Source organism: Herpailurus yagouaroundi, unplaced genomic scaffold (assembly GCF_014898765.1).
Source record: "Herpailurus yagouaroundi ecotype Mexico unplaced genomic scaffold, PumYag 196, whole genome shotgun sequence".
NCBI lineage: Eukaryota > Metazoa > Chordata > Mammalia > Carnivora > Felidae > Herpailurus > Herpailurus yagouaroundi.
Window position 1 is genome coordinate 11,983,708 of NW_024412427.1, and position 27,667 is coordinate 12,011,374.

The window sequence follows — 27,667 nt, forward strand, 5'->3', positions numbered from 1 at the left end:
GTGAGCATGAAGGAAACCGTGAACTCACGTGATTTAACATCCGTGTAAGAACAGGAATGAATATTCACAAGTCCTGGTATGTGAAAACTTTCTAAGGAACTACGTGAGAGCTGTTAGAAAAAAGTAGCTCCGAGGCCACTCCCCTATTTTTCACTTTCTGTCCCAAAAGCTCACTCCCCAGTGAAGAACCGGGAGGGTCTGTAAGCTGTCGCTGCCCCCTGCCGGGGGCCCAGAGCCAGCAGCCAGCCTGGCTGGGCCCCTCTGCTGGCCGCCCAGAGGTGTAGCAGCTGGAACCGTCTCCTCAGCGGTACCTCCGGCTTTCACTCCCTGGGGTGCTCTTTAGGCCACCGCGGAACCACTGGAGACCCCCGCCCCACAAAAGGGGGGAGCGTCTGTGGAAGCCTGCGGGAAGGATGTCTTCCGGTGGATATACCACCTGCCCTCCCAGTCCCCTTCCAGCCCGAGTCAGAAAAGGAATATAGCCTTTTTATTGACTACTTTAAGTAGAACAAACTAAATACATATTTAACAGTTTTGGTTCATTTATACAGTACATTAAATAAGTTATGCACAGAGTTAAGTAACAAAAATCGCTATCAGAGTAAAATGACAAAGCACAGAAAAACCAGACTACCGCATCCTGTGGGTGGTTTCACATTCATCATCCCCCTTTAAAATCCACGCTTGGAGGCATACTTTTTTATTTACATTATTGGCTTTCTTTTATGGATGGAGCTTTTGTAGCCTCATCAGGAACTTGGAAAGCCGTGAAAGTAGACCAAAGGCCGCTGAGCCAAATAGCACTTTCATTCACCTATGCTTCTCTCCGCCAACTCCAATGCAGGGACGGGGCTGCCTCCGCCAGCCACCAGCCGCACATGCCCTATTTGGTATAAGCATCGACGTGTGTACACTGGGCAGCTGTGGGCCTGACCGGATGGGGTCTGCAGGGAAGTGCCATTTCGGGCTGTGGAGCGGAAGGGGGATGCAAGGTCCACCCTCAGGTCTCCCAACCTTCTCCTGGCTCACGATGGAAAAGGTCACCTGCACCATCATCTTTGGAAATGAGCGTGTCAATGCATGTGGGCAAAGAGGCGGGTAGTCAATGTTTTGGTTTCATAAGAACTAGACACTTAGAGAGCCAGAAAGGCCCTATTCATAGCTCGCCCAGCTCCCCCTCCCCAACCCAGACAAGACTCCTCCCAGACCCCTGGCCGGCTGGCCCATGCTGGAACAGTCCAGGTCCCTGTGGCTTTTCTTACATTTGGTTCAAACATGCCACCACCCAATTCTCTGTAAATAGCTTCAAAACAAAACAAAACAAAACAAAACAAAACAAAAGAACCTAAGGTGGCTTGGTCTACTGACCTGGTTCTGACACCAGTTCTGAAGAAAGCTTCGAAGAGGTGTTCTAAATGATTCATTCAATCCACAATCCCTTCTACAGTTTCCAGGACAAATGGCTACCTGGTCATTATTTCGTTCTGAAGAACTCACTACCACACAATTCCAATAGTGTTGCTGAACCTCCAACTCCACTTGCTGAGATAGCTTCTGGAACTATCCAGAATAAGGTCTACACCCTTTCAAGCAGGTGACAGCCCTGGGGATCAATCTGACTTTGGAACAAGGCCATAGAGAGTAAAGTGTAGATTTTCTGTCTAGAAGCTGAAGATGTTCATGTTGACCCCAAGAAGTGAGGAGTTCCTGGTGGACTAGCAGGCCCAGATGGGCGAAGGATGTCCACACGGCAGCCAACATGACACCGATCTGTGCTGGGTAGATGCGTCTGGTTTCCAGACTTCGATTCGCTGAGACATGTAGGACTCAGCACTGTCCAAGATCCACTCGCTCTGTGACCTCAGGGTCACATGCCTGTGCCTGAGCACATGTGCTAGAGGCCCACCCTGGAGCTGCAGGGACCCTCCAAAGCGGAAGTCCCATTCACGCTCACAATTCCTAGGGTAGGCTGCCTACTCCTGAGCAGGTGGAATTAGCCAACTTCTTCTTGAGTCCATTTTCACCACTGGGCGGAGTCAGACATGGTGCAGGTGGTGGGGACCCAAAGGGCGACTGAGGGTGGGTGTGAAGATTCAGCCCTCAATCATCCCTCCGAACATTTAAAGGTGGCTCCCAGTTTGGCCACCCTGGCCTTCCCTGGTTCCTGCAACCACTTCTCGCAAGCAGAGGACAGTGAAGTCCCGTCACTTCTCAGTGTCCCTCAGTGGGCGATGCTGAACACTGGCCTCATCCTCCAGGTGTGCTCTGATGGGTGGGCAGGCACATGTCACATTTGCTTTTCATTTCTACGATAATATTGAAGAGCCCGGGACCGCCCCGACACCCCCAGTACCACCACTCCCATCCCCTCTGTCTTTTCTCTCTCCCCCCAAATATTAACTATGAAGATTGGTCCTCTAAGTAGCTTGACTGTATCAAGTTATTTTAAGCCTAACTAGATGAAAGCGGGAAGCCTGAACTTGTACTCCAAACCTGGTGGCTGGGATGGTGAGCAGACACTGGAGACCAAGTAGGGAAGCTGGACTCAGTCACCCTTGCCCCTTCCACCCCCTCCCTGCCCACCCCAAGGCAGTGCCCCTCCTTCTCCCAACCAGACAGCAGAATTTCAGAGGAGGGAGCTGAAGAAAGGGATTCTTTACACCTAAACAGGAAGTCTTGGACAGATGCCCTACCAACCTAGATGTGAAAGTGACCAAAATGAACAGCAAAAGGTCTGAGAACTGAACTACAGTGCGGAATACTACCCAGGTTTTCAGCTTGGCCTCTGGGCAGCGGGTGAGCAAAGCGGTCTAGAACAGCACCACAGTAACTCTGCCAACACAGCTGTCAGTAGAACTACAGCCCACGACAGCCACCTAGGACCCGCACACTAAACTAAAACCATAGCTACAGAAATGGACGGTGGGCCCTGCTTTTGGCTCTTCATTCCAACCAGGAAAAACCTGGGCTACCCTGGCTGGTCCTGTGGCCAACTGAAGATTTAAAGAACCTGTCCAGGTGTACATCTTGTCAATGAAAAGGCAGTGACCTGGGGACAGACCCAACGGGTACCACGGGATACTCTCTTGCTCTGATTCATAGGCTCTATGACTTCCTCATGGGATACCCCATGTCTCAAGTAAATGTAGGCAAGTCCTTCCCGGAGTACTAATTTCATTCCTGTTGGTCCCGATGCCCCACCAACAGCTGCAGTTTAAGGAATTCCAGTTTAATGGATAACATTATTCTGTTATTCATTCTCTGGGAAGATCTTACTTTATGCACTGGAAATCCAGGTATTTTAAAGGTGCCTGGTACTGAGTTCCTTTGCAAGATACAGAATCTTTAGGTAAATTAGGGACTTAGAAGTTCTCGCAGTAAGATACCCCTGTATGTGAGGACAACGCTACTACGCTAATCCCTTTTCCTTGATGAGACAGAGCTTTTATTTCCCTCTGGTCAGCGCACAGAAGGTAGCCATCTAAAGCTGGGCTTTCACGGGCCAGGAGCAGGCCCAACCAACTCACCCCAACAGATTCCTTGGGGCAAGAGGGTGCTGGAGGCTTGGAGGGGGAGAGTGGGAGAGTCAGGGTCCTTGTGCTCCCAACAAAACACAAATGGCAGGGAAGAATGTGTGTGGCAGTTCCTGATATTTTAAAAGAGGTATAGGTGATGTCACCTTTGGAGAGCCAGGCAAGAATCTAGAAAACTTCCTGATGATGGGAAGGAAAATTGGTGAGCCTCTCTCAAAATGGTTGTCACATTTCACAGAACTTTTCTTAGCTCAGAGAGGGAAGGTATCAAACAGATACCATAAAGGAAACCGAGACTGTATGCCTGATAATAAACTGACATCATATGTACTATGGACAAGGTTTGAAGAATTCTTTTAGGTCCAGGAAGGCTGCTGAGATGTGAGCAGGCCTTGACTGCTGAGGCAGGTCCTAGCCACAACACATCACATCCTATGGGACAACCATAGCTTAACAGGGGCCAAAGAGAGACCACGAGAAGATCCACACAGTGATCTGGACGTGCGCGGTCTGAGATAAAAGGGACACAGAACAAGACGACTGTGCAAACAGCCAAGCGGTGACAAAAGGTTCTGCATTTCCAATAGATAATCCATTCAATGTTTTGACGATACTAGTTTGGCCAACATGCTCAGAGAGAACAGACTATCCACAGTTGAGTCTTTCTCCCTCAGACCAATCCATGCGCTGGAAACTATTTCTGCATAAGCAAAATCAGGTAAGAGAGAAAAAAATGGGTCCCAAACTAAAGTAGCAAGCCAGGTTGGAAAATCTTGTCCAAAATGATCTGTGATGCTTGGAGGAAGTTTTATTTGTTTTTCATTATTACGGGTGCTTTTAGTGAAATGGTAACTTATTTCCTGTGATTTCGGATACTCTTAACAAGTCTGAACAGCAGGGTCGAAGAGAGGGTCCTGAGTGCTGCTTCTGCCTGCCCATGTCCGGGGGCGGGGGCTAGTCAGTGGCATCTGCTGAGGGTGGAAATGGGGCTAAAGGAGCTGTTCCAGGGCAAGAGGGGCCACCCCCATCGGAGGGAATCTCCTCCACGGCCTGCTGTCAGCTTCCAGGCCTCTGCCGCAGGAGGACGGTGGAGTAGGCGGCAGTGTGTGGGGCGAGCCCCCTCCAGCCCGGCCGGGCACCTCTGACGGGTCTGCTGCCTGGAGAGGCAGGGAGGGGAGCTGGTGGTCTATACTGAGAAGGGGACGGCCACGCCGGTTTCAGCTGGAACGGGAACAAACCTGGAAGCCAAGAAAGGAGGAGCGGCTCTGGCTAGCTGCCTGCGTGCAGAGAGAGTGGCACACTAGCTCCCCCGAGGACACAGACAGGAAACTGGGGCCAGTGTCCGGAGGGGCTGTGGAGCAGTGTTGGCCGGCCTTGCACTCTTCCTGCCTCCACTTCACTCCGTGCTGATGACCCAACAGCTAACTGCACTGGTTCAAAGAGCCGGGCCCTCTGTGCCATGGTTTGCCGTGCTGTGCGGTCATCAGAGGGAAGTGAGTCTGGGGCTCAGAGTCCGTTGGTGTCGATGGCTGTCACAGAGGCAGGTGTTGAGGAGCGTGAGGTGGTGGCCGAGGTCTTGTCCAGAGCCGGGCTCGGCACGCTGCAGTCGGTGGACCTGGCCGAGGAGCCCCTCCCTCCAGGAAGCAGTGGCCGGCTCTGGCTGTGGGGACTCTGGCCGTGCAGGTTCTGGCCACAGAGGCGGTGGTGCCGCTCCCAGTCCTTGTGCTGGCAGAAAGAGCCGCAGTATCGTGCGATGTTGCAGCCGCTGCAGGTCTCGCTGGCCTTGCGGCCACAGTTCCAGCAGTTCTGCAAGACACGGGCACGGGTTAGTCGCTTGGATCTCGCGGGGCAGGCTTATCATCACTTGTCACCTGTGCCGCATGGGGAGAGCGCGGCATTTGGAGCTACGTGTACCTGTGCTTGTCCCGCCTCTACTGCGGTTTGCTCGAGCGTGGGAAACACACACTCCTCTCGGAATCTCCTTCATCTGTGAGGAAAACCACCTACCACAGGCCGGAGGGACAGCAAGACGAAGGGTGCCAGGGGAGGGCAGGTGGGAGGTCTCACACCGCCCACCGAAGGTACCTACTCATTGTTCTGAGTCCCATTTAATCCTCAGCGACCAAACCAAACTCTGTCCTGGGGTCCCCGATACCACGCATGCAGACGTGTGTTTAGGTAATGTTTCTTCTCTTGCTCCTCCCAACAGAGGAATGATCTTGGGTGTTTCCACCACCACCACCTAATCCTTTCGAGAAAAGTCCCCTGTCAGGGGACCAGGATGGGCGTGTAAGAGTGGGTAGTTGTGCTACTTCCTCTGTGCCTGTTCTCCGTCAGGGATCTGTCGTGTCAGGCGTGGGCTGGGAGTCACAGGACTGCTTCTGGCTCGTTTAAGGGAGCCCTACAACTCCTCAGAACTCAGCGGCCCAGAAGGTTCCTTGCCACTCCTTCCACTTGCCGGAGAAGGGGCAGGTATTGCTGGGGCTTAGCAGAGATGCACGGGGGTAGGGGTGAGGAAGGGAGAACACCAACCAAGAGAGCACTAATTCCGCCAGAAGGGACGAGCCACGCTGAGACCTGGTTAGTGCTATAAAGAGCAGTCGTGAAAGGCGCCGAACAGTTGTTGAACAGACAGTGTTGGGCTTCCCCCAGTCAGCTAAGGCAAAGCAGCGTCATGAAGAAAGCTGACACCAGTGCGACTCCTGGCACCTGCCCCTCGGAACTCTCTCTTCCCTTAGGCTCCCATGAGGACCCCACCAGTGAGCCTGCCCCTGACGCCTTCAGGACCCACCTACAAGAGAAAAATCCTCTGGCACTGGCCAGATGAAACTACCACGAGCAGGCAAGGCTTTGTCAAGTGTCACAAAGGACTTGAGCACCAGCTGGCCGGCACCCCCCTACCCCTCCACAGGTTCTCCAGAATGGCAGAGGCCGGAGGCCGGGCCTGACCACTTTGTAGTCTCCTCAGGGAAGAAAGACACTATCCCCAGTGAAATCTGACACTTGCTCAAGTAGTAAACAACAGACACGTGCGTGGTGCCACCTAGCCCACCTTTTGCACTGTGCAGATGGGACACAGAGAGCCAGCAGGCAGGGACGTGCCTAAGGCTATGAAGTGATCACGTGTCTGTGTCAAGCCTGGAACCTGGACCTCCTGGCTCAGCCAGACTCAATGTACAAGCTTAGTTCTGAAGAGCTTACAAAGGATTGCAGACTCCCTTCAAACACAACTGGCTTGTCAGGAAATACACTCGGGACGGCCCAAACTTGCCCAGCACCAACAACAGAGGACCAGAATAGGTGACCGATGGCTTTCCCAGGTTACATTTACAGAACCTCAAGCAAACTACAGTTCCGGAGAATTTCATCCTTTTGAGCCCGGTAGGCTGGCCCCAAGTGATGCCGTGGCAGAACATTATCACTTGTGGGGAAGAAATCGGTTATTGCCCACGTGGGGCTGCTGTGGAAACACAGGCCAATGAGTCGGCCCCAGCCGAATGGGAGAGCCTCTACTAGTTCTGTCCAAGCCTGCAAGAGCATCTCCAACCGGGAAAGAATATTAAAAAAAAAAAAAAAAAAAAAAAAAATTAATGTTTATTTTTGAGTGAGAGACACAATTCAAAGCAGGCTCCAGCTGAGCTGTCAGCACAGAGCCCGATGCGGGATTCAAACTCATGAACGGTGAGATCATGACCTGAGCCGAAATCACTTAACCAACTGAGCCACCAGGCGCTCCTGAAATGGGGAAAGAGTATTAAACCCCTAGTTTATCATCTTGGCTGCCCTTATATATTTAAAATAGATTATTTCTGAATTTATGGGATACAATAAAACAAGGTAACTGGCCCCCACAGAGGCAGGATCAGAGAATGCAAGAGCAAGGTGGTTAGTGCCAGAGCAGCTAGAGTAAAAAGGATACTGTAGGTTCCCTTTTCCTGTGGCTTCTCCCCGCTGACAATCATGAGGCTTTTTGCCAAGATATAAGGTAAAACTGTATTATTGTACATGTAGTTGCCCTTCAGGTCGGCACTCCTCAATGCTGGAGGGACACATGTGGCAAACAGTCCTTTGTAGCGAGTGGGGAGAGATTATAAACCTTGTGAGTTACTGGCCAAGTCAGAAAGGGGACTGCAGAATTTCCTTTGTTAAGCAAAGATCAGTCTATGCCATTATTACGGGTTCCCCTGCTATCTGGAAGTGGAGCCTTCCTCTGAAACCTTCTGTAAGCGGAAATGGTGGAAAGTGGAAAAGCAATTAGCATTAATTTACATGGAAAAATTTCCAGACCCAAAAAATAACTTCTCTTAGGCTTTTCCTTAGGACACATCTTGCTAATGGATGCACAAAATAGAGATAAAGCACAGATGCTCACAAACCCAGTTCAAAGCTCTCACAGCTGGATTGCTGAGGGTGTAGTTCCCAAGGAAGGAGCTTGGCAGGGCCACTCTTGCTGCTCAGGGCGTGTGCTGCTTCTAGAACAGCTCACTGCGTAACAAATGCTGAACGCTATTTTTGCTTTTTGCCTTTTCTCATAAAAGTGAAAATCCTCCTCAGACTTCTTTTGGCAAGTGAAAACAGGTACTATCGTACATCTTTTGTAAAAGCAAAGGCATAACGTGAACTTTCAAAAAGCAGGGGATACCTGTACTCTAAGTGTGGCCTGGGGACCCACCTGTACCAGAATGACCTGGGGCTTATCAAAATCCCTGGGATCCTTCCCAGGCCTTCCTGACCTTATTGCAAACCTGGCCCAAAGGAGAAACGACTACCCATTTTACACTCAATAGCTAGCTCATTAGGTTTGCAAGGAAATCCAGGCTGAGGACAGAAGGTGTCTTTTGGCAGAGATGAGGACACATCTTACTGCATCCCTGTGCCCGAGAGCAGACTCTTAGGGTCTGGCCTCAGAGGACGCAGCTGTTCCGTAAAAGCAGGAGCTGCCACAGCTTATACCTGTGTTTTTACACCATAACAAAATCCTTTCTGTCTACACAGTGCATTACAATTTAAAAACACTTGCACAGTCACAATTTTGATCTCATTATATTTTGTAAAAACTATGAGACCAGCAGGCCAGGAGCTGCTACAACACTCACTATACAGAGAAGGAAACTGAGTCCTTAAGGTACGGTACACTGCCAATATGAGGGGGGAGTGGGACTAGAACTCAGGACTCTTAACCTCCATTATACCCCACCACTTCTGAGAGAATGAACAAGAATCCCAGAGATGCCTGCTGGACTTCAAGTAGAATTTTCTGGATGGGATAAAGGGAATTCAGCCCATCTGGACCGATGCAAACTCACACACAGCTTAGGTCCTGCTAACACGTCCCTGCTTTGGAAAGTTGCCTGGGATGGATGCTGGTGCATGCCTCACCTGCAGGCCTCTTTGTGCACTGTTGAAAATTACAGGTCCCAACACCCCAATGCTATAAATGGAGAGCTGAGATTTAAACCATGCAGTCTAGATCCAGAATTCATGCTCTTAGCCAAAATGTTACACTCCTTTGTTTGGAGGCAGACACAGTTAAGGGTAAACACAGATATAAAAGCAGGTAAATATGAACAGATAATGATATTGATAATAGACAGCTACAGATACAGAAGTAAATACCACAGAGATATCCCTGCTCAAAAACAATTCTAAAGAAAAAGCTGCCAGGGAGAAAGGCAAGAAGAGGGTTAAAGGAACCATTTTCTTACAATTCAGTGCACTTGTTAGGGTGCTACAACAAGGAATTTTCCAACATCGTCTGTGATAGCCACGTAATGCCTAGGCACGTTCACCCTTACACAGCCATGCTTGGCACTGCTACGCTGATGGGGATCACTTACGTGGGATGAGGTAATAATGTTTTTCCAGTTTAAAAAATTTTTTTAATGTTTGTTTATTTTTGACAGAGAGAGAGAGACAGAGATAGAGCACGAGCGGGGGAGGGGCAGAGAGAGAGGGAGACACAGAATCCGAAGCAGGCTCCAGGCTGTGACCTGTTAGCACAGAGCCCAACGGGGGGCTTGAACTCACAGACCGCGAGATCACGACCTGAGCTAAAGTCGGATGCTCAACTGACTGAGCCACACAGGTGCCCCTGTTTCTCTAGTTTAAAAAACAACACAACAGGGGCGCCTGGGTGGCGCAGTCGGTTAAGCGTCCGACTTCAGCCAGGTCACGATCTCACGGTCCGTGAGTTCGAGCCCCGCGTCGGGCTCTGGGCTGATGGCTCAGAGCCTGGAGCCTGTTTCCAGTTCTGTGTCTCCCTCTCTCTCTGCCCCTCCCCCGTTCATGCTCTGCCTCTCTCTGTTCCAAAAATAAATAAACGTTGAAAAAAAAAAAAATTTAAAAAAAATAAAAAACAACACAACAACAAAACCCCACCCAGTTCTTTATGTCTCAGTTGGTAGATGGATCTGCCTACTTAAAGAAACAGGTTTGTTTCAGGACTTAAAGTTTATCCCAAAGCTGAAAGATGACAGAAATGAAAGTTACAGAACTTTACATTCCAAAGGACTGTTAGGATGTTTGTGTCATATGCTTTTTTCTTTCCAGTTTGTTTACTTTTGTCCTCACTGCAGTACAAGAGTATCCTGTACACAAACATCACTGAGTCCTGGCTTGGGGTCTTGAAGAGGTGGGCACATCTGCCCAATCTGTCACTTTATCCATAAAAGAACTATCTTCTTCATAAACAGACCAAATGCTAGAGGGCCCCACATCTCCTAACCCCTGCACCCTGGCTTTAGCACTGTGGGATTATGACAGTTAAATCCTCCTAAGCTCCCATTTCCTTTTGGGAAAATCGGAACCCAACAATACCTACCTTACAGGGTCATAGTGAGGATTAAAAAGGCAACATACATGCTTAACTCTGTGTCTCTGGCACACGGTGAGCCCACTAGTCAATGGTAGTCACCATAATCATGCAATTCCACAAACTCTGTCTTTAGGCTGAGTTTTCAACATTTAAACTGACAAAATGAGCCGATTCGTTTAAGAATATAATAATTAAGAAAGAAAATTCTTCTGGTACTAGATAAAAATTACACTCGTCTAGTTCAAGAGCACTGTTGTGTCTTACTGCCTAGCACTTGAGAAAACCGTGAGCTTGGTCACTGCAGCCGCCCCAGCCCCAGTCCCCAGTCCCCAGGGCGAGCAGAACTCTGACCTCTGTTGACTCTTCTTGCTCATTTATGACGAGGAAGGCGTCCTCTGCGGCCTGCCGTTTGACGTCCGCTATGGTTTGCTCCATCCGAGCTCTCTCTGTTGCAATCACTTCAAAGGCTTTTTGCTCTGCCTCAGCAACGGCTTTCTGTACTTCTGACATGGCCTGAATTTTCACCTTATTCACAGCTTCTTCTAGAAGAAAGTGACAGTAAAATTAACTGGCCGAGAAATCTTTCCCCTCCCACTCCCTATCGCTTGCAAGAAGAGACAGAGCTGAAACGAGAGGACTTTTCCAAAATTACAGAGGGTGTAACACACGACATACTCTTTCACTTTTATTCTTACGCTCACTTGCCTGTTCGTGTATTCATTTTTTGGGTGTGTAGATGGAAGTAGGCACTGTGCCATGGGTTGGGGATACCTGGAGGACTAAGATGGACTCCATATTCTCCTAACTGTGATCAAGTAGAAAAGTGGTCAGCTCTACAAGTGGCAGGGGAGGATCAAGAAAACGTGTCCTGGTTGAGATGGTAAGTGGAAATGAATTTTTGGACAAGTCTCACATCCTATGCTAAGGACTTTGGCCCTTTTTCTAAAGAAAACTTGAACTCCTGAAGGGTTCTATGCAAAGAGAAAAGACTGGAGGCAGAGACAGCCTGGGGAGAGGCTGGGGCAGTAGACATTCAGCTGACAGAAGAGACTGAATTTAGGCGGGAGCAAGTGGCACAGAGGAAGGGATGGGGCAGAATGAGGCAGGTGGCAGCTATGGGTCTGGAGGTGAAGCTGAAGGTGGAGAACGCTAGTGCTATGAAATGCAACGGAGAGTAAGCAAAATGCCAGGTGGAGGCTGGTGAGAAGACTGAAGTGCTTTGGGACGTCCAGACACAAATGTCCAGGAGGCAGTTAGGGTCAGAAGACTGAACTTGGCAGAGAAGCGCAGGCTGAAGATACAGATTTGGGCACGCCAGGAGCCTGGGTTTCCAAAGCCCGGTCCAGTCACCATCGCCTCACTTGGTTCCTGATCACTTCTTCCCATCACTGCCATCCTGCTTGGTCTCCACAGAACGGACACTCCAAATGGCATACTCTTCGCGTTGAGCCTCATCTCTAAGTTCCCCAAGTGAATTACCTCCTTCCCGAGTCCACACAACTGGAAAACCCAGAAGCCTAAGGAAACTCCTTTACTGCTTGGTTCTTTCACATGGCCTAGGCTCAAAGAATCAAAGAATGTTCTAGGCTGCCATCGTAGGCTTCGATCTTATCACTCTAGCCTTAAGAAAAAAACCTGGGACGCCTGGGTGGATCAGTAGGTTAAGTGTCTGACTTCGGCTCAGGTCATGATCTCACGGTCTGTGAGTTTGAGCCCTGTGTTGGGCTCTGTGCTGACAGCTCAGAGCCTGGAACCTGCTTTGGTTTCTGTGTCTCCCTCTCCTTTTCGCTCTCTGCCCCTCCCCCACTCGTGCGTGCTTTCTCTCTTTTTCTCTCTCTGTCTCAAAATAAATAAATGTTAAAAAAAAAAAAAAGACATTTTTACTGCAAAGGACAAGGGACAATGCTGAACTGACTTGACACTGACCTCTGTGCTTCCTTTACTCCTGGTATCCAGACAGGTCCACTGTGGCCCACCACAGCTACCCATCATAAGCCTCTTAGTTACCAGATATAGGTGTCTTAAGCCAACATAATAATGCCCTGAAGTACCTTTTTTCCTTTCAGGTTAAGGACAATCAGTAAGAGTCAGTGTTTGAATAACTACCTTGCTAAAGTCATCTAAGGTCACAGATGACACCACAGCAGAAGAACTCAAATCTAGCTGGTTCAACACCAAATTTTGGCTCTTAACCATAGTTAACCCAACGTTATCTCGCAGGCAGGAAATCACTAGTTATCGAGATCTTGTACATGGTAATCTTTCTACCTTAACAACTACTCTCTTCATTTCCCATAATTCTATCCTACTTCTTGATGATACACATTTCCCTGTTTCCAACTGCAAAGATTTTCCAAGTTCCTAGGTAGTTTTGCAAATTATTTTTAATGGCAAAATAAATTTTGATAACATGCTTTTGATTTTAAGAATTTGCATGCACTGGGGTGCCTGGCTCAGGCAGTAGAGCATGCAACTCTTGATCTCAGGGTTGTGAATTCAAGCCCCATACTTACAAATAAAATCTTTAAAGTGCAAGCAAGGGAGAGGGGCAGAGGAAAAGAGAATCTTAGGCAGGTTCCACATTCAGCATGGAGCCTGATGTGGAGGGCTTGATTCCATGACACCCTGGGATCACGACCTGAGCCAAAATCAAGAGCCGAACACTCAACCGACCTTGCCACCCAGGTGCCCCCATCTTGTACCTTCCTGATTGCCAGTAAGAACAATAATCTATAGTATGTCTATTCTTATTTTCCACAATTTGTTCCTATCTTTTGTCTGTTTGTTTATTACGGTCTTGATGCTTCTAGAAGAGTCTTGTGAAGGTCAGGTATTAACTTTTGTAGAAGTAAATTTTATCTGGGGCACCTGGATGGCTTAGTAGGTTAAGCCTCTGACATTGGCTCAGTTTGTGATCTCGCATTTTGTGGGTTCGTGCACTGCGTCAGACTCTGGGCTGAGAGGTCAGAGCCTGGAGACTGCTTCAGATTCTGTGTCTCCCTCTCTCTCTCTCAAAAATAAATAAACATAAAAAGAAAATCCTCAATTAAAAAAATGGTACTGGAAAAGGGAGGCTAGAAGGAAAAGGCGGCTCGGGGCACCTGGGTGGCTCAGTTGAGCATCCGACTCTTGCTTTTGGCTCAAGTAATGATCCTAGGGTTGTGGGATCGAGCCCCATGTTGGGCTCCACACTGAGCATGGAGCTTAAGATTCTCTCTCCCCCTCTCTGCCCCTTCTACACTCACATTAATTAACTAATTAATTAATTTAAAAAAAAGGAGAGGAAGGCTCATATCTGGACAAGGGCAGGATTAGGGACATGGTGTTAACCGCCCCATCTTATCACAATAGGCAGACCTACCCTCCTCTAGTCTTCTAGAAAATAAGGCCCACCAAGAACAGTCTTGACAAAGTTAGGGACAATGGAGGTGAAAGGAAAAGCAGGGGGCTGTTCCAAGACCAGAATGAACGAAATGTGGTAGTGCGTGGACATAGTGTGTGTAGATTTGAGTGAAAACAGGCAGAAATGAACTGAGCTATATGTTCAGAAATAAGGCATATAAACAGGGAAGGAAAAGTTGGTTACTTAATGCCTTAGGGTGGTGCAGAAGGGTGTGCAAAGGACTTGGACAGACTGTAGGGAGTCATTCCAAATTCTTGACCTGCAAAGTAACGTGAGAGGCAGTCCAGATGTATGGGAAAGCTGGGGAAGGAGAGGCGGGAGCCCCCAAATTTGTGCTCCCAAATTAGTGCGTATATGTGATCTAGAACCAGACAGACACGTACCAGTTTTTTTCCAAAACTCCACAGGTACATATCCTGTTCCTGGCCTACTGTTGAATTCTCGCTGAGAATCTACAGAAGAGATAAATAGCACAGGGTTAGAAGCTGTCTATAAACAACATGTTTTATTTTTATGAAAATTTTTAATGAAAAATAGCGCCTCTCACTCACCACATAGATTCGAAGATACATGTTCACTTAGTGCAAAAATTATTCTGATAAGGGATAAAATCAGATAGTAAAGTATACTTAATATTTAGTTGTAAAACACATACATGCATGCACGTGTGTGCGTGCCTCAAATAGTAACAGTATTCCAATTCAAAGGAGTAAGATTAAAAGTATTTTCACTTCCTTCTCTTATCTATATGTTCTTATCTTTTCCCTATGAACATGTATGTATTTTTATGATACTCCCTAAAAAATAACTACAGATACTTATACATATGTATGTGTGCATATCATATCCAGTTTAACTTCCCATCATGCACAGGTCTCTCTCAGCGGCTCTGTAGAGATGTCAGAGAATATGGCTTTTGTTTCTTGGCAACTCTGAATTTTTACATGTGATTTAAGGCAGTTTCCTTCAAAGTTTCTTAAAATGCTTACAAACAAATAAAAAGCAAGTAGTAAAGAAAATATTCTGATCTGGAACAGTGCATTTCAAATGTAGCCCAGGGAGGCGACCTACACGGTTGCTGTGAAGGACGTAAGGGTGGAGGGTGACTTATATATATGTATATATATATATTTTTTATTGTGATTTTTAAGATATAGTGTTTTATAAGAAGTGGTTCCACTGAGTTAAAAAATTTTTTTTAAGGAGTCAATCCCAGAAGACTTCTCCATTTCCTTATGTTTTACTGAGGCTAATATACAATTTTATGCTCTGAATATGCACCAAACCATGATGCAAAGAGGAATCAGGGGACCAGTCAGTTGACAGAGGAGGGTAGCCCGGCATGAAATGTTTGCCAAAGGAGCTTTCTAAAACGGTTAGTCCTCATGGGAAAGTCTAGGAACTGGCTGTGAGGCAGGAAACTCCCTGGGGTGGGGAAAGGCTCTCTCCCATTCCAGGGGCTATCAGCACAAAGAACCTACATCTATATCTCCTACAGAGATAGGAGGGGATAGGGAGGCTTTTTCTAAATCGTGTAAAATACAAATAAAATTACCATTTTCAATATAATTCAGAGACATCCAGTACAATCTTTTAAGTTTATTTATTTTGAGAGAGGGAGAGAGCACAAGAGCGCACACTGGGAGAGAGGGAGAGACAGAATCTCAAGCAGGCTCTAGTGCTGTCAGCACAGAGCCCGATTTGGGGCTCAATCCCACCAACCACGAGATCATGACCTGAGCTGAAACCAAGAGTCGGACGCTTGACCAACTGAGCCACCCGGGTGCCCCATAGTATTTTCACAATGTTGTGCAACCATCCTCACTATCTAGTTTCAGAACATTTCTATCACCACAAGAAGCAATCCCATAAGTTTAAAATATTGATAGGACTAATACTTTTTTGTGACACTGAGGTCTCTAGAAGAGCTACCAGCACTGTCAATAAAATACAAATGGAAGGGCTCTCTTCAACACAGGTGAGGTGCCTGTTTCATGCAGCCATTTGTCACATACCTAGAAACTCAAGGATGAGATTCATGAAATAAATACAGGGAAAAATTTAGGATCAGAAGAATCAAAGTGGCACAAGCTAGAGAAGGCAGTGGGTCATTTTCAACAGAATCTTCAATAAGGAAAATCAGTGAGAAAAAAGGTCTGAGTATACAGACAAGCTGCCGTTGGTATTAAATAACAGGAGAAACACTTGTTTACTTGTGGGGCTATGGGGGAAGTCTTGACCAACCAAAAGAAAAGCCACTTCACTTCAGTTAGCAATATGCCTTGGTCATATCCTTTATATCTGCCTGGTCCCAGCATTTTATTTTTCTAACAGATGAAAAAGGTGAGATGCACTTGACCCTAAAGGAACTTCTCAGCTTACTCAGGACATAGCTGGAAACTAGGGACATTTTCATGACATTTCCAGAAGCCAGAGTAACTGTTTTTATATCTCTAACCCAGAAAGGAACAGAAATCAGTATTTTCAGCTGGTTCACTAAAAAAAGTAGAGTGTCAGAGGCACCTGGGTACCTCAGTCGCTTAAGTGTCTGACCCTTGATTTCAGCTCAGGTTATGATCTCACAGTTGGTGAGTCTGAGCCCCATGTTGGGCTCCATGCTGACAGCATGGAGCCTGCTTGAGATTCTTTCTCTATCCCTCCCCTACTCATGCTCTTTTTCTCTCTCTCTCTCAAAAAAAAATAAATATGGGGGCGCCTGGGTGGCTCACTCTATTAAGTGTCCGCCTTCAGCTCAGGTCACGATCTCGCAGTCTGTGAGTTCGAGCCCTGCGTTGGGTTCTGTGCTGACAGCTCAGAGCCTGGAGACTGCTTTGAATTCTGTCTTCCTCTCTCTCTGACCCTCCCCTGCTCACACTCTGTCTCTCTCAGAAATAAATAAACATTAACAATTAAGAAAATAATAACAAAACAAACATAAAAAATAAAAACCTCTATAGTCTCAAAGGCTATTGTAATCAAAGGCCAGACAGATAATGCAAGTAAATTGGGTCAGAAATGAGCAACTAATGGTATTGTGGTCATGTAGGAGAATGCTCTAGTTCTAAATTTTTTTTCTTAATGTTCATTTATTTTTGAGAAAGACAGAGACAGAATGTGACTGGGTTAGGGGGAGAGAGAGAGGGAGACACAGAATCTGAAGCAGGCTAAAGGCTCCGAGCTGTCATCACAGAGCCCAACGTATGGCTCGAATTCATGAGCTGTGAGATCGTGACCTGAGCTGAAGTCATACACTCAACCAAATGAGCCACCCAGGTGCCCCCAGAATGCTCTAGTTCTTAGAAGAAGTAGAACAAAACATTTAAGGCTAGTGTCATGAATATTTGGGGGAGATTGTACCTATCTGCCAATCTATAATGGGGTAAAGCAAATATGGCCAATGTGGAAAATGGCTTAGGTATAGGGCATATATATGAGTGCTCACTTTTAACATTTTTGTGTTTGGGTAACTTCAAAATAAAAAACTGAGAAAAATGTTCTTTTAAATATATGCATAGAAAATTCTGTATGAACAGACTAATTTGTTAATAAGTGAGCTTATGGGAGCAGGAGAGAAAAACTGGGTGGCGGCAGGATTTTCACAATTTATATGTTCCTGTATTGCTTGACTTTTATACAATGCAATCCATTAAAAAAAAACTCATTTCAGATAATAAACAAAATATCCAAGAAAATGAAGTGGATCCAGCATTACCAGATATCAAAACACAACCTAATGCCATACTAATTAAAAGTTTGATATTATATTGGGAAGTGGTATAACATAATGGCTAAGAGTGTGTGCCAGTTCCGGAATGCCAAACTTACAATCCTGACTTAACTATAATATGACCATTTTGGCCAACTTTTTAATTTATTTAAGCTTCAGTTTTGTCATCTGTAAAAGAATATAATAGTTCCTATATCTCAATAGGTAGTTTTGAAAATACACGTGACAGGTTTAACATGGCTAGAACACAGTATAGAGCCCAGATAAACTATAACTGATAAGTGATATAGTCAGAAAGATTAATAAGGGGATGCTGAGGTGGCTCAGTCGGTTAAGTGTCTGACTCTTGATTTTGGCTCAGGTCATGATCTCACAATTTGAGTTTGAGCCCCTCGTCGGGCTCTGTGCTTACACTGCAGAGCGTGTTTGGGATTCTCTCTATCCACCTCTCCCACTCTTGTACACACGGCTCTCTCTCTCTCTCAAATAAATTTTAAGAGAAAGATTAATGAAGAAAACAGACTGAAGTATTTAACAAAATGTAGCGTCAGATAATTACGTCATTTCAATATTTAAAGGATGGGCATCAGTTAATCGATAGGAAAATTTAAACAATTTGGGAAATTTTAAGTGAGCTAATTCCAAACACACAAACGTGCATATAACATAGATGAAATTTGTTGTACCTTGGATAGGGATCAAGGTCAAGTAACAAACTATAAAGGGAAATGATGAATTTGATTCCATAAATATTAGCTATCCCATCGATCAAAACAAACCAAGATGGGGTGGGGGAGAAAACAAAAACAAAACCAAGATCAAATACAAGAATGCCTATATTCACAGCCCATTAATTTTATAGCTGAGAATATAGCCTATGAGAGAAATGCAAGATGTTTGAAAATCCTTACGTATGAAAAATTGTAAATATTGGATTACACACTGAAAAACGAAAATAAAACAAGGAAACAATATGTAATGTTCAACAACAAAAACGGCATAAGGAAATTATGAGGTACATACATGTTAGAATACTGTATAGTCATTAAAATTATGTTTATAAAATCTTTAATGAAGTGAGAACATGCTTAATATGAACTTATGTTTTCAAGGAAATAATACAAAGTTGTAACAGGATTCTCAGATACATTTCAAAATTCTTCAGTGTGGGATGATGAGCCAACAAATTCTTCATAAGTTCCTGTATTTTCTACAATGAGCCATGTAGTTTCAACTAAAAAACGATACTTACTCTGAAAGACTGTTCTGGGAATTAAATGGTAACATACATAAAGGAATGGTTCCCAATTCTGGGAGCCCTGGTCCCACTTTAGTCCAATTAAATCAGAATCTTGAGGTGGGGCCAGGGCATCAGGAATTTTTTCCAAAAGTCCCCAGGTGGGATCTAATGGGCACTGAGGGTTAACCATTAAAGAAAAGTGCCTGACTTAGAAGCTGGTGCTCATGGTTAAGGTTTTCCAAACCACAGCAGGAGCACTACCTCTCTGTCAGTCAGATACATTTTCTGTTGTACAAAGGTAAAGTGTCTTTATTTAGCTGATTCTTCCAGTATTGCTACATCCTGATTTTTCAGTTGTGGGCATTACAGATTGACCAGACATTTCACTCTCTTTTAACCCCCACCGCCACTCCATCACAATTCCTTCCTCTTCTATTCCCCGCAACAGAGATCTACTCAAATTCTGTTATACCCGTAGTCAACATTTACAATACTTAATGTAAATACTAATCACAGCTGGGTCATGTGGTTCAGGTTCTATGAATCTTTCTATCTTCCTGAACAAGTTTTTATTTTTTTTAAGAGTTAATAATTGAGGGGCGCCTGGGTGGCTCAGTCAGTTGAGCATCTGACTTCGGCTCAGTTCATGATCTCGTGGTTTGTGGGTTTGAGCCCTGCATCAGGCTCTGTGCTGAGAGCTTGGAGCCCGGAGCCTGCTTCAGATTCTGTATCTCCCTGTCTCTCTCTGCCCCTCTCCTGCTCATGCTCCAACTCTCTCTCAAAAATAAACAAACATTAAAAAAAAAAGGTAATAATTGTCTTATTTAGTCATATGCTAAGTTTCCCATGTAATTGTTTCTAATTCAATCTCACCTTCTCTTTCTATTGTGTAGACATTTTATAAATTTCATTTTCTAGAAGAAATCTCCAGCAAGCTTTTGGCCGATTCCAGCCTCAACTGCTTTCTAGGCTTGCTGTACCCTGTTGCTTGGGACCCTCCCTCACTAGCCTAGGGATTGCCTTCTGTCCTCCTTCTCAGGTCGGATCTAGTGTAATCAATTCCATGTCTCCCACTTCCTGGTTTACTTCCCTGTGTTAGGGCATAGCCTGCTCAACTGTGGTAGACACTCCGATAAAGGGTAGATAGGAGGTGCATTTTTTGAAAAATTGTGGGTTGTCACACATTTAACTGTTTTGGTCTAGCACAGAAGTCTAAGTTAAAATAACTTCAGAGTCAACTTCGAACATTCTATGATAATAACTGATGCTTGTTTTTTCCAGTGTTGTTTACTTGGCAGACTGGTTCAAGCCGGAGTACTGCCTTTCAGTTCTAGATACTTTTTTTGAATTATTTCAGTAACTACTTTATCTTCACTTTCTGTTCACAATTTCTGGAACTCATCTGATTTGGATTAGATGACTAACAAGTTCATAAAAATATTAATGCATGATTTGGTGAAAAATGATAAAGTGAATACTATACACCTACAGGTCAAGAAAGACAATTCCAGCAACCCCAAATCCCAAAGAGGTAAGTAGTGGTAAACCACAGTCCTTTTTAAATGATACTAGCCAGACCTACAATCCTGTCCTCAGAAGAGCCAGTGGCAGAGATGATGAGCGCTCACTCTATACTCCCCATCACCTACAGCCTCCGCCTCACACCCCCAGAGAAAACCATTCTCTTGAACTCTGTGATAATGATTTTCTGATTTTTCCCGATGCTTTTCCTAACTATTTATGCATCCTTAAATAAGATACCAAAATGCATCCCTTATCGTCTGAACCAAATCTATCTCTGAATATATTGTGAATCACCAATGTTCAGATAGAGGGAACCTATATTATTTTCAATGGGAAAAGTAATAATGCTATCCAGTCTCCAATCAATTTCTCTCCAAATCACCAAAACACTTAAATCCTAAGCAAATAATCCACCAGGGATTTCTACAACACCCTAAGCATTTAAAACACGAATTATTAAAACAAACAAAAAACTCAAAACAAACCCACAAGCCACAAATTGTCTAATTATTTAAAAGTCATAGGTATGTCTGTATAATATGCCCAAGAGTACTGCCCAGTGTGGAACAGTGTTGCTCTAAATGCTAGTCTATAAACCTTTATGGTCCATAAAGAGATATGCATAAGCACCATGTCTCTAAGCACACTGCGTAACGTAGAGGACTTCTCTCAAAGTCAGCAACCGTGCCCAGCATGTGCTGTGGCAAGCTCCTGAGGTCATCATGGTCCAGTAACAATTCATTTTTGGAATGGTTTTGGTCCACATTTTGAATAGCAGGATTATTCAAGATATGAATTATGCTTTCTCTCTACGCTGTAACAAATGTGCTATGAGAGAAATAAACAGTGAAATAAAAATATGAAATACGTATACTATGCATAAATGCACATACTGAAAGATATTATTTAAGTCAGCCAGACTGACCACGGCCTGAAACACCAGAGAGAAGGAAACTGGGACCCATGGAGAGCTAAACCTACAGTGACAAAATAATTTCACACCCCAACTGTCCGCATGTTTGAGAGTGAGGGATGTGCTAGTAATAATCAGGACCGGAGAACTGAAATAAACTGGGGCTGTCCCAGGCAAATTAGAACATGCAGTCACTCAAGCTAAACCCTCAAGTAAGGCGTGAAAAAGATGAGTAAGGGGCATCTGGGTGGCTCAGTCAGTTGAGCATCCAACTTTAGCTCAGGTCATGATCTCATGGTTCGTGAGTCTGAGCCCTACATTGCATTTGTTGTTGTCAGTGCACAGCCCACTTCAGATCCTCTGCCCCCCCCCGCCCCTCCCCCACTCGTGCACACACTCGTGTGCTCTAAGGAAAAGAAAGAAAAAAAAAAAGGATGAGTAGAGAGTAATGCAAAACAATGTTTAAATGGCCCAGCAAGACCTGCCATCTGGCTGGAGAAGAACAGCCTCAGGACCACAGAAGAACCGCCTCAGGACCACAGTTCACTCTGCACTGGATGCCTCGTAGCTAAACACATGCAGACTGACTGGTGGAAGGTTTGTGATTTGGATGGTGAACTTCGGATGTTTCTATAAATTGTTACAGGAGCTATTCATGAAGGTTCAGATGGTGAGGGATACCTGAGGATGAGCCCTGAAGTTGTTTGTATGTATGTACTGATTGATGGATGGATTGACTGTAATCTCTACACCCAACATGAGGTTCAAATTCATGACCTGAGATCAAGAGAGTCACATGCTCTTCTAAGCCAGTCAGGTGTCCTGAGCTCTGAAGTCTTTATGAAAGTAATCACAGTGTAGCTACAAGTATTCTTTGACGTCTTGCTGTGATATTCCACACAACATTGCTAATCAATGGTTGCCCTAAGAGTCATCTCGGTGGGAGTGGGATCCTTTGGTTACCAATGTCTTTGCCCCATTTTTGCTCAAGTCTTTTGTATTTATTATTTAAAAAAATGTTTACGTATTTATTCTGAGAGAGAGAGAGAGAGAGAGAGAGAGAGAGAGAGAGAGAGGGAGTGAGCAGGAGAGGTGCAGAGAGAGAGGGAGAGAATCCTAAGCAGGCTCCATGCTGTCAGTGCAGAGCCAGATGCGGGGCTCGAACCCACAAACTGAGATTATGACCTGAGGTGAAACCAAGAGTCAGATGCTTAAACCGACGGAGCCATCCAGGAGCCCCTTGAAGCCTTTTTTAGACTAACAGCTGTCTTCTGTGGAACATGCTAGGTCTGTCATGATAAGTGATTCATTTTCCGTGATAAGAAGAGGGAGCTTGAAGTGGGTAGTTGGGGGAAAGTCTGATCACAGATAGCCCCTCGTTTGTCTGTGTCTTTGGATAGGGCACTTTTTCAGTTACTAGATAATTGTGATGGAACATTTTTGGGGAAACGGCTGTGGTGTCCTAGATGTACCCTGGACTGACAGAACAGTTGTTCTTACCTCTGCTGCTTCAGGTTGAGAAAAGACAAGATGGGCTAACCCAGCTTGGTATAGTAAAGGTATGGTAAAACTTTTCTAAAGGCCTCCAGACAGAGGTTGATAAATGGTGTCTTCCTGGATGGGGAGTGGGAAACAGAGGAGGGAAGGTGAGGTAAACATTTTTAGATTTTCAGGGCTACCGTTGAGGAGTAAATGTGATGTATGTGAGTACCTGGGACACTCAACGAGGCTGACTTTAACAACCACTCTTTGATCACCACCCAGCACATATAGAGGGAGTTAAAAACAGAACAAAATGACAAATATTCCCATTATCCATGTGAAAGACAGTATTTCTTGAACATTCCAGGTACTGAGTCCTTGACATATTTTATCATTCTCTTCACAATCACCTGAGTCTTTCTAACTCCACCATCTAGCACCGTCTTTCTGCCATCTTACGTGAGACCCTCCCCTTACCATTGCTGAGAGAATCTGCACTCCCAGGACTGTGCTGCCTAGAGACCAACTCGCTCCCTGTCTTCCTCATCTCTGTGTTTTCGTTATATCGTCTTTTCCAGTAATTGAGTTCTTCACGATCAGATTCCTGACAGCGCCGCAGGACTGCCATGGAGCGCCTTGTCTTCTCTACCATTTCCATAATGCAGTTCAGAGCCTAAGCCAGAGAGGAAGTCAGAGATAAGATTAGGACTTTGAAACAACCAATACTGAAATTTAAGGATAGGTAAAATGTAAAGAAGGAAGGTTTAAGTATCTTACAGATCAGCAATATCAAGTCAACACATGAAAGCCATTCTTAACAACTTCTTTTTAAATATGTAGATGCAAATAATTTTTTTTGGATTTCAAAATAATCCTTTCTGGGGCGCCTGGGTGGCTCAGTCGGTTAAGCGTCTGACTCCGGCTCAGGTCGTGATCTCGTGGTCTGTGAGTTCGAGCCCCGCATCGGGCTCTGTACTGACAGCTCAGAGCCTGGAGCCTGTTTCAGATTCTGTGTCTCCCTCTCTCTGACCCTCCCCCGTTCATGCTCTGTCTCTGTCTCAAAAATAAATAAACATTAAAAACAAATTAAAAAAACAACAACAACAAAATAATCCTTTTTGGATTCTTCCAGGTTGAATCTCAGCCAGAATCTCACCATAATACAGTTCTTTAAACACTATGTATGGTGAAACCACATTATATCTCTGCCTAAACACATCAGGTTATCTGATAAGCTGGAGATTTGCCTAAGAATGCAATCAGAGAAATAATATTCAGAGACAATTTCACTCAAGTAGGAAAAACTATTGTATGTATATTTCAAGCAGGTACATCTTTTCTTCCCTTTTAGGACACGAATTCTCATTTGTTTTTAGAGAAGCACCATTTATTTAGCATTTCCTATATATTAGATCCTATGTAAGCACCTTACATATTAGAACAACCCTACGAATTCAAATAATACAGTATTCTTGAGGTGCCTGGGTGACTCAGTTGGTTGAACGTCTGACTCTCGATTTCAGCTGAGGTCATGATCTCATGGATCGTGGGATGGAACCCTGCACTGGGCTCTGCACTGACAGTGTGGAGCCTGCTTGGGAATCTCTCTCTCTCTCTCTCTCTCTCTCTCTCTCTCTCAAAACAAATAAACATTAAACAACAACAACAACAACAACAGTATTCTTTATTTTTTAAGATACAGAAATTAAGGCTAGAAATGGTAAAACAACTCATCCATCATACAAAGTAGGAAGTAGCAAAGCTGAGACCTGAACTCCCAAACTTCTGCTTTTAACCCTTATACTATATGACTTAACTTGGTTATGTCCTGAAGTGATTAACCCACCAAAAAGATCTGAGTTACTCTTAGCTCTTTAGCTAGGGGAGTAGTAGATAAAACAAGTTTTCAATTTTATTTTATTATTGTTAAGTAAGCTCTAGGCCCAACATGGGGCTTGAAGGGCTTGAACTCATGACCCTGAGATCAAGAGTGGAACATTATACTGACTGAGTCAACAAGGTGCCCTGATAAATCAAGTTTTTATGGCAAAGACACTGTGGCTCTGGTTAAATTCACTTCAGGCATATATGCTCTATTATTATTATCGGTAATAAGAATTAAATGTAATAGGAAAATTATACACTGTAAGATCCTTACATGATCAAGATGTTTCCATTCATCAGCCCATTCCCTTTCTGTCAAACGGTGGTCTACCAACTCATCTTGATAGCCTCCATTTAGACCTAGTAGAAATTAGAGATTAGATGTGAAGATAGAAGGAAGAATATAATATACAGAATTCCACCAAGTAAATACAGAACACATCCATGCCACCTATGAGCACTCTACCAGGGCAACGATTCACAAGGGAGTGTGGAACCCACAAAATGACATAAAACCAACAAAAAGCTACGCTCAGTAGGTTAAGCGTCTGACTTTGGCTCAGGTCATGATCTCATGGTTTGTGGGATGGAGCCCCATGTCAGGCTCTGGGCTTACAGGGTGGAGCCTGCTTATGATTCTCTCTCTGTCTCTCCCCCGCTTGCACTCTCTCTCTCAAAATGGATAAGTTAAAAAAGATAATAAAAACACTTTACTCTGAAATAAATCCAGACTTAGAGAAACACTGCAAGAATAGTAAAAGAATTCTCATATATCCTTCACCCAGTTTCCAAAATGTTAATATTTTAGTTGATTTGTTTCACCATTCTCTAGTTTTCTGCACCATTTAAGGAAAAGTGGTATCTCCTTATCCTTAAATATTTCACTGTGTATTTCCTAAAATTTACCGAGTCCCACTTCTATAATATAAGAATAACAGTAACAAAGTATGAAGGGAGATCAATTTCAAATGAAATAAATACAACTCTAACATTCCTTTTTATGTATAATATTGTTTTATCTATCAGTGGAAAAAAGCGATGATTGTATTATTTTGCTTTATAACTGAGTAGGAAAGAAACGCAAAGATTCAATCTGAATTTCAACCATTACCATGCTGCTCATGTCACTTACTAAGATTGTGGTGTCTATCACGAACTTCTCGATGTTCTAGCATCTTATTGGGCTCACGATACAGGTGTGAAGTTGCAATATCTTCTAACGTGTAGTGCTGAAGAGGTGGAGGAGTAGGATGGAACTGGCCCCCGGGATTCATGAGGGGCACAGTGAGGGCAGGACTGTGCCGGGGAGCAGGGCTGATGGTGCACACTCTCTTGGCAGGAGGCTCGGGAGGAATTGTAGTATCTCTTTCAAAACCGCTCTCTTCCCTCCTTTAGAAGAACCGGAAGTACATATCTTAGCCCATACACAAGTGTTCATACAAACATGTCCTGAGTACCTACTCTGTGTTATGTATTGTGCTATGTACTTTCCCAAACAGGAAGATGATAAGGAAAGGTCTGACGTGAGGCATGAACTGAAATGTCTCCAGAGGCCAGGCAGAAAACAATTTTTTCAACACTGTTAAAATATTGCTTCCTTGACTAATACTTTCACTCATACTGAAATTTCCAGAATAAATTAACACAATTTCAATCTTCAAAGTAAAGGTACTCATTACCAAGTAACAATTAGTAATTGTTATACTTATTATTAGACTTCACACATCAGAAAAAATGCTTTGGACAAATTCTATTTCTGATGGTTCTGGAGCAGTGCACCCATAGAATGCCCTAGAGCAGAATCTCTCACCAGGGGTATACAGAGTCATCTGAAGAATTTCTGAAAAATATTTGTATCTGGGAGCCACACCTATAGATTTGAGAAACATTCTGGTCTCTGATATTGGGACAGTGCAAAGCCAACCTTAGAAATTCTGAGTCCATACCTATGTATAACCACAGTAATTAAATTCTCTTTCTTTCACAAGCAAAGAGGAAGCTTAGAGTAATTCCAGAAAAGCAAGGACAACAAAGCACTTCTCTGCTCACCTCTCCGGACTGGGCCTCTTTCCGTTTCCATGCACTTCCATGAGCAGCTCAGAAGAGTCAGCAGGTGACGCAATACTTGTGTTGAGCAGAAGGTGTTCGTGTTGAGCCAGGTATTGGGACGGGGTCTGCTTGGCGGCTCGAGCACAGTGCAGCAGTTCTCGCTGCAGCAGGGGCAGATTGGCCTTGAAAAAAAGAGGCAGGGGCTGGAAGGCAGTTTTCTAGGTGTTGGGCCCCACACAACAGAGCTCAGCACCTCAAAAGACTTTCACAAACATGACGACACAGGACAGAAGCCCTTCTCATCAGCCTGATTTTTATATGCCTCTCTAAGAGTAAAGTGACATCTAAAATACTGAACTTGAATTACTGGCTACCTTGTCTCTTGCCCCCACAAGGTGTAAATCCCCTCAACGGGAAGCCTGTGCTTTGTTTACCTTTGTGGCCTAGTGTAGAGTCAAAGCTCAGTGAAGGTGTTGAATGTAAGAAGTTAAAACTTTATACATTTTTTGGGGCATCTGTCTGGCTCAGTGGGTGGAGCATACGACTTTTGATATCAGGGTTGTGAGTTCAAACCACACGCTGGGTGTGGAGTCTACTTAAAACTTAAAAAAAAAAAAAAATTTTTTTTTAAATTTATACATTTTTCAAGACTTTGGCCAGTTAGAGAATTAGTACCATCTACACAGGGGTAGAAGAAATTCACTCTTTCCTCTATGATTATCAGTAAGTCGTGGATTCTCTCTGTCAAATTCCAACTCGTCTCTGACAGGACTGCTCAACATTTCTTTTTCGTGTTCTCTATGACAGCTGTCACGGAATTCTGGAAGTGGTAATTACTTTGGCTTGGTAGGAACATGGGGTTTCGAAGAAAGTATCAGGAGTGATGTAAATGATAGCAACAAGCCTTAGACTAAGCTCAGATGACACACAGGTAACCCAGGGGCAAAACCGATTTCTTATTGTGGCATCCTAGCTGGATCTATTTCCTTATTATTATTATTTTTTTATGTTTATTTATTTTTGAGAGAGCACAACCAGGGGAGGAGCAGAGAGAGAGAGAGAGAGAGAGAGAGAGAGAAAGAGAGAGAGATACAGGAT

General features: G+C 44.6%; 1 protein-coding gene across 4 annotated transcripts in view; it reads right to left on the bottom strand.

The window, feature by feature from the left end:
- Positions 1-468: 468 nt before the first annotated feature.
- Positions 469-27,667, bottom strand: part of CBFA2T2 (CBFA2/RUNX1 partner transcriptional co-repressor 2) — a 139,546-nt gene continuing 112,347 nt past the window's right edge. For 2 of the 4 annotated variants that reach the window (XM_040447315.1, XM_040447318.1), the window contains 7 exons: positions 26,570-26,751; positions 25,653-25,909; positions 24,795-24,880; positions 23,114-23,309; positions 14,134-14,202; positions 10,699-10,889; positions 469-5,339 (listed from right to left, as the gene is read on the bottom strand). In XM_040447315.1, coding sequence (XP_040303249.1) covers positions 5,040-5,339; positions 10,699-10,889; positions 14,134-14,202; positions 23,114-23,309; positions 24,795-24,880; positions 25,653-25,909; positions 26,570-26,751 — 1,281 coding nt within the window. In that variant the 3' untranslated portion in view covers positions 469-5,039. The remainder of the gene's footprint in view (positions 5,340-10,698; positions 10,890-14,133; positions 14,203-23,113; positions 23,310-24,794; positions 24,881-25,652; positions 25,910-26,569; positions 26,752-27,667) is intronic. The other 2 variants (XM_040447316.1, XM_040447319.1) reach the window with 2 other exon arrangements.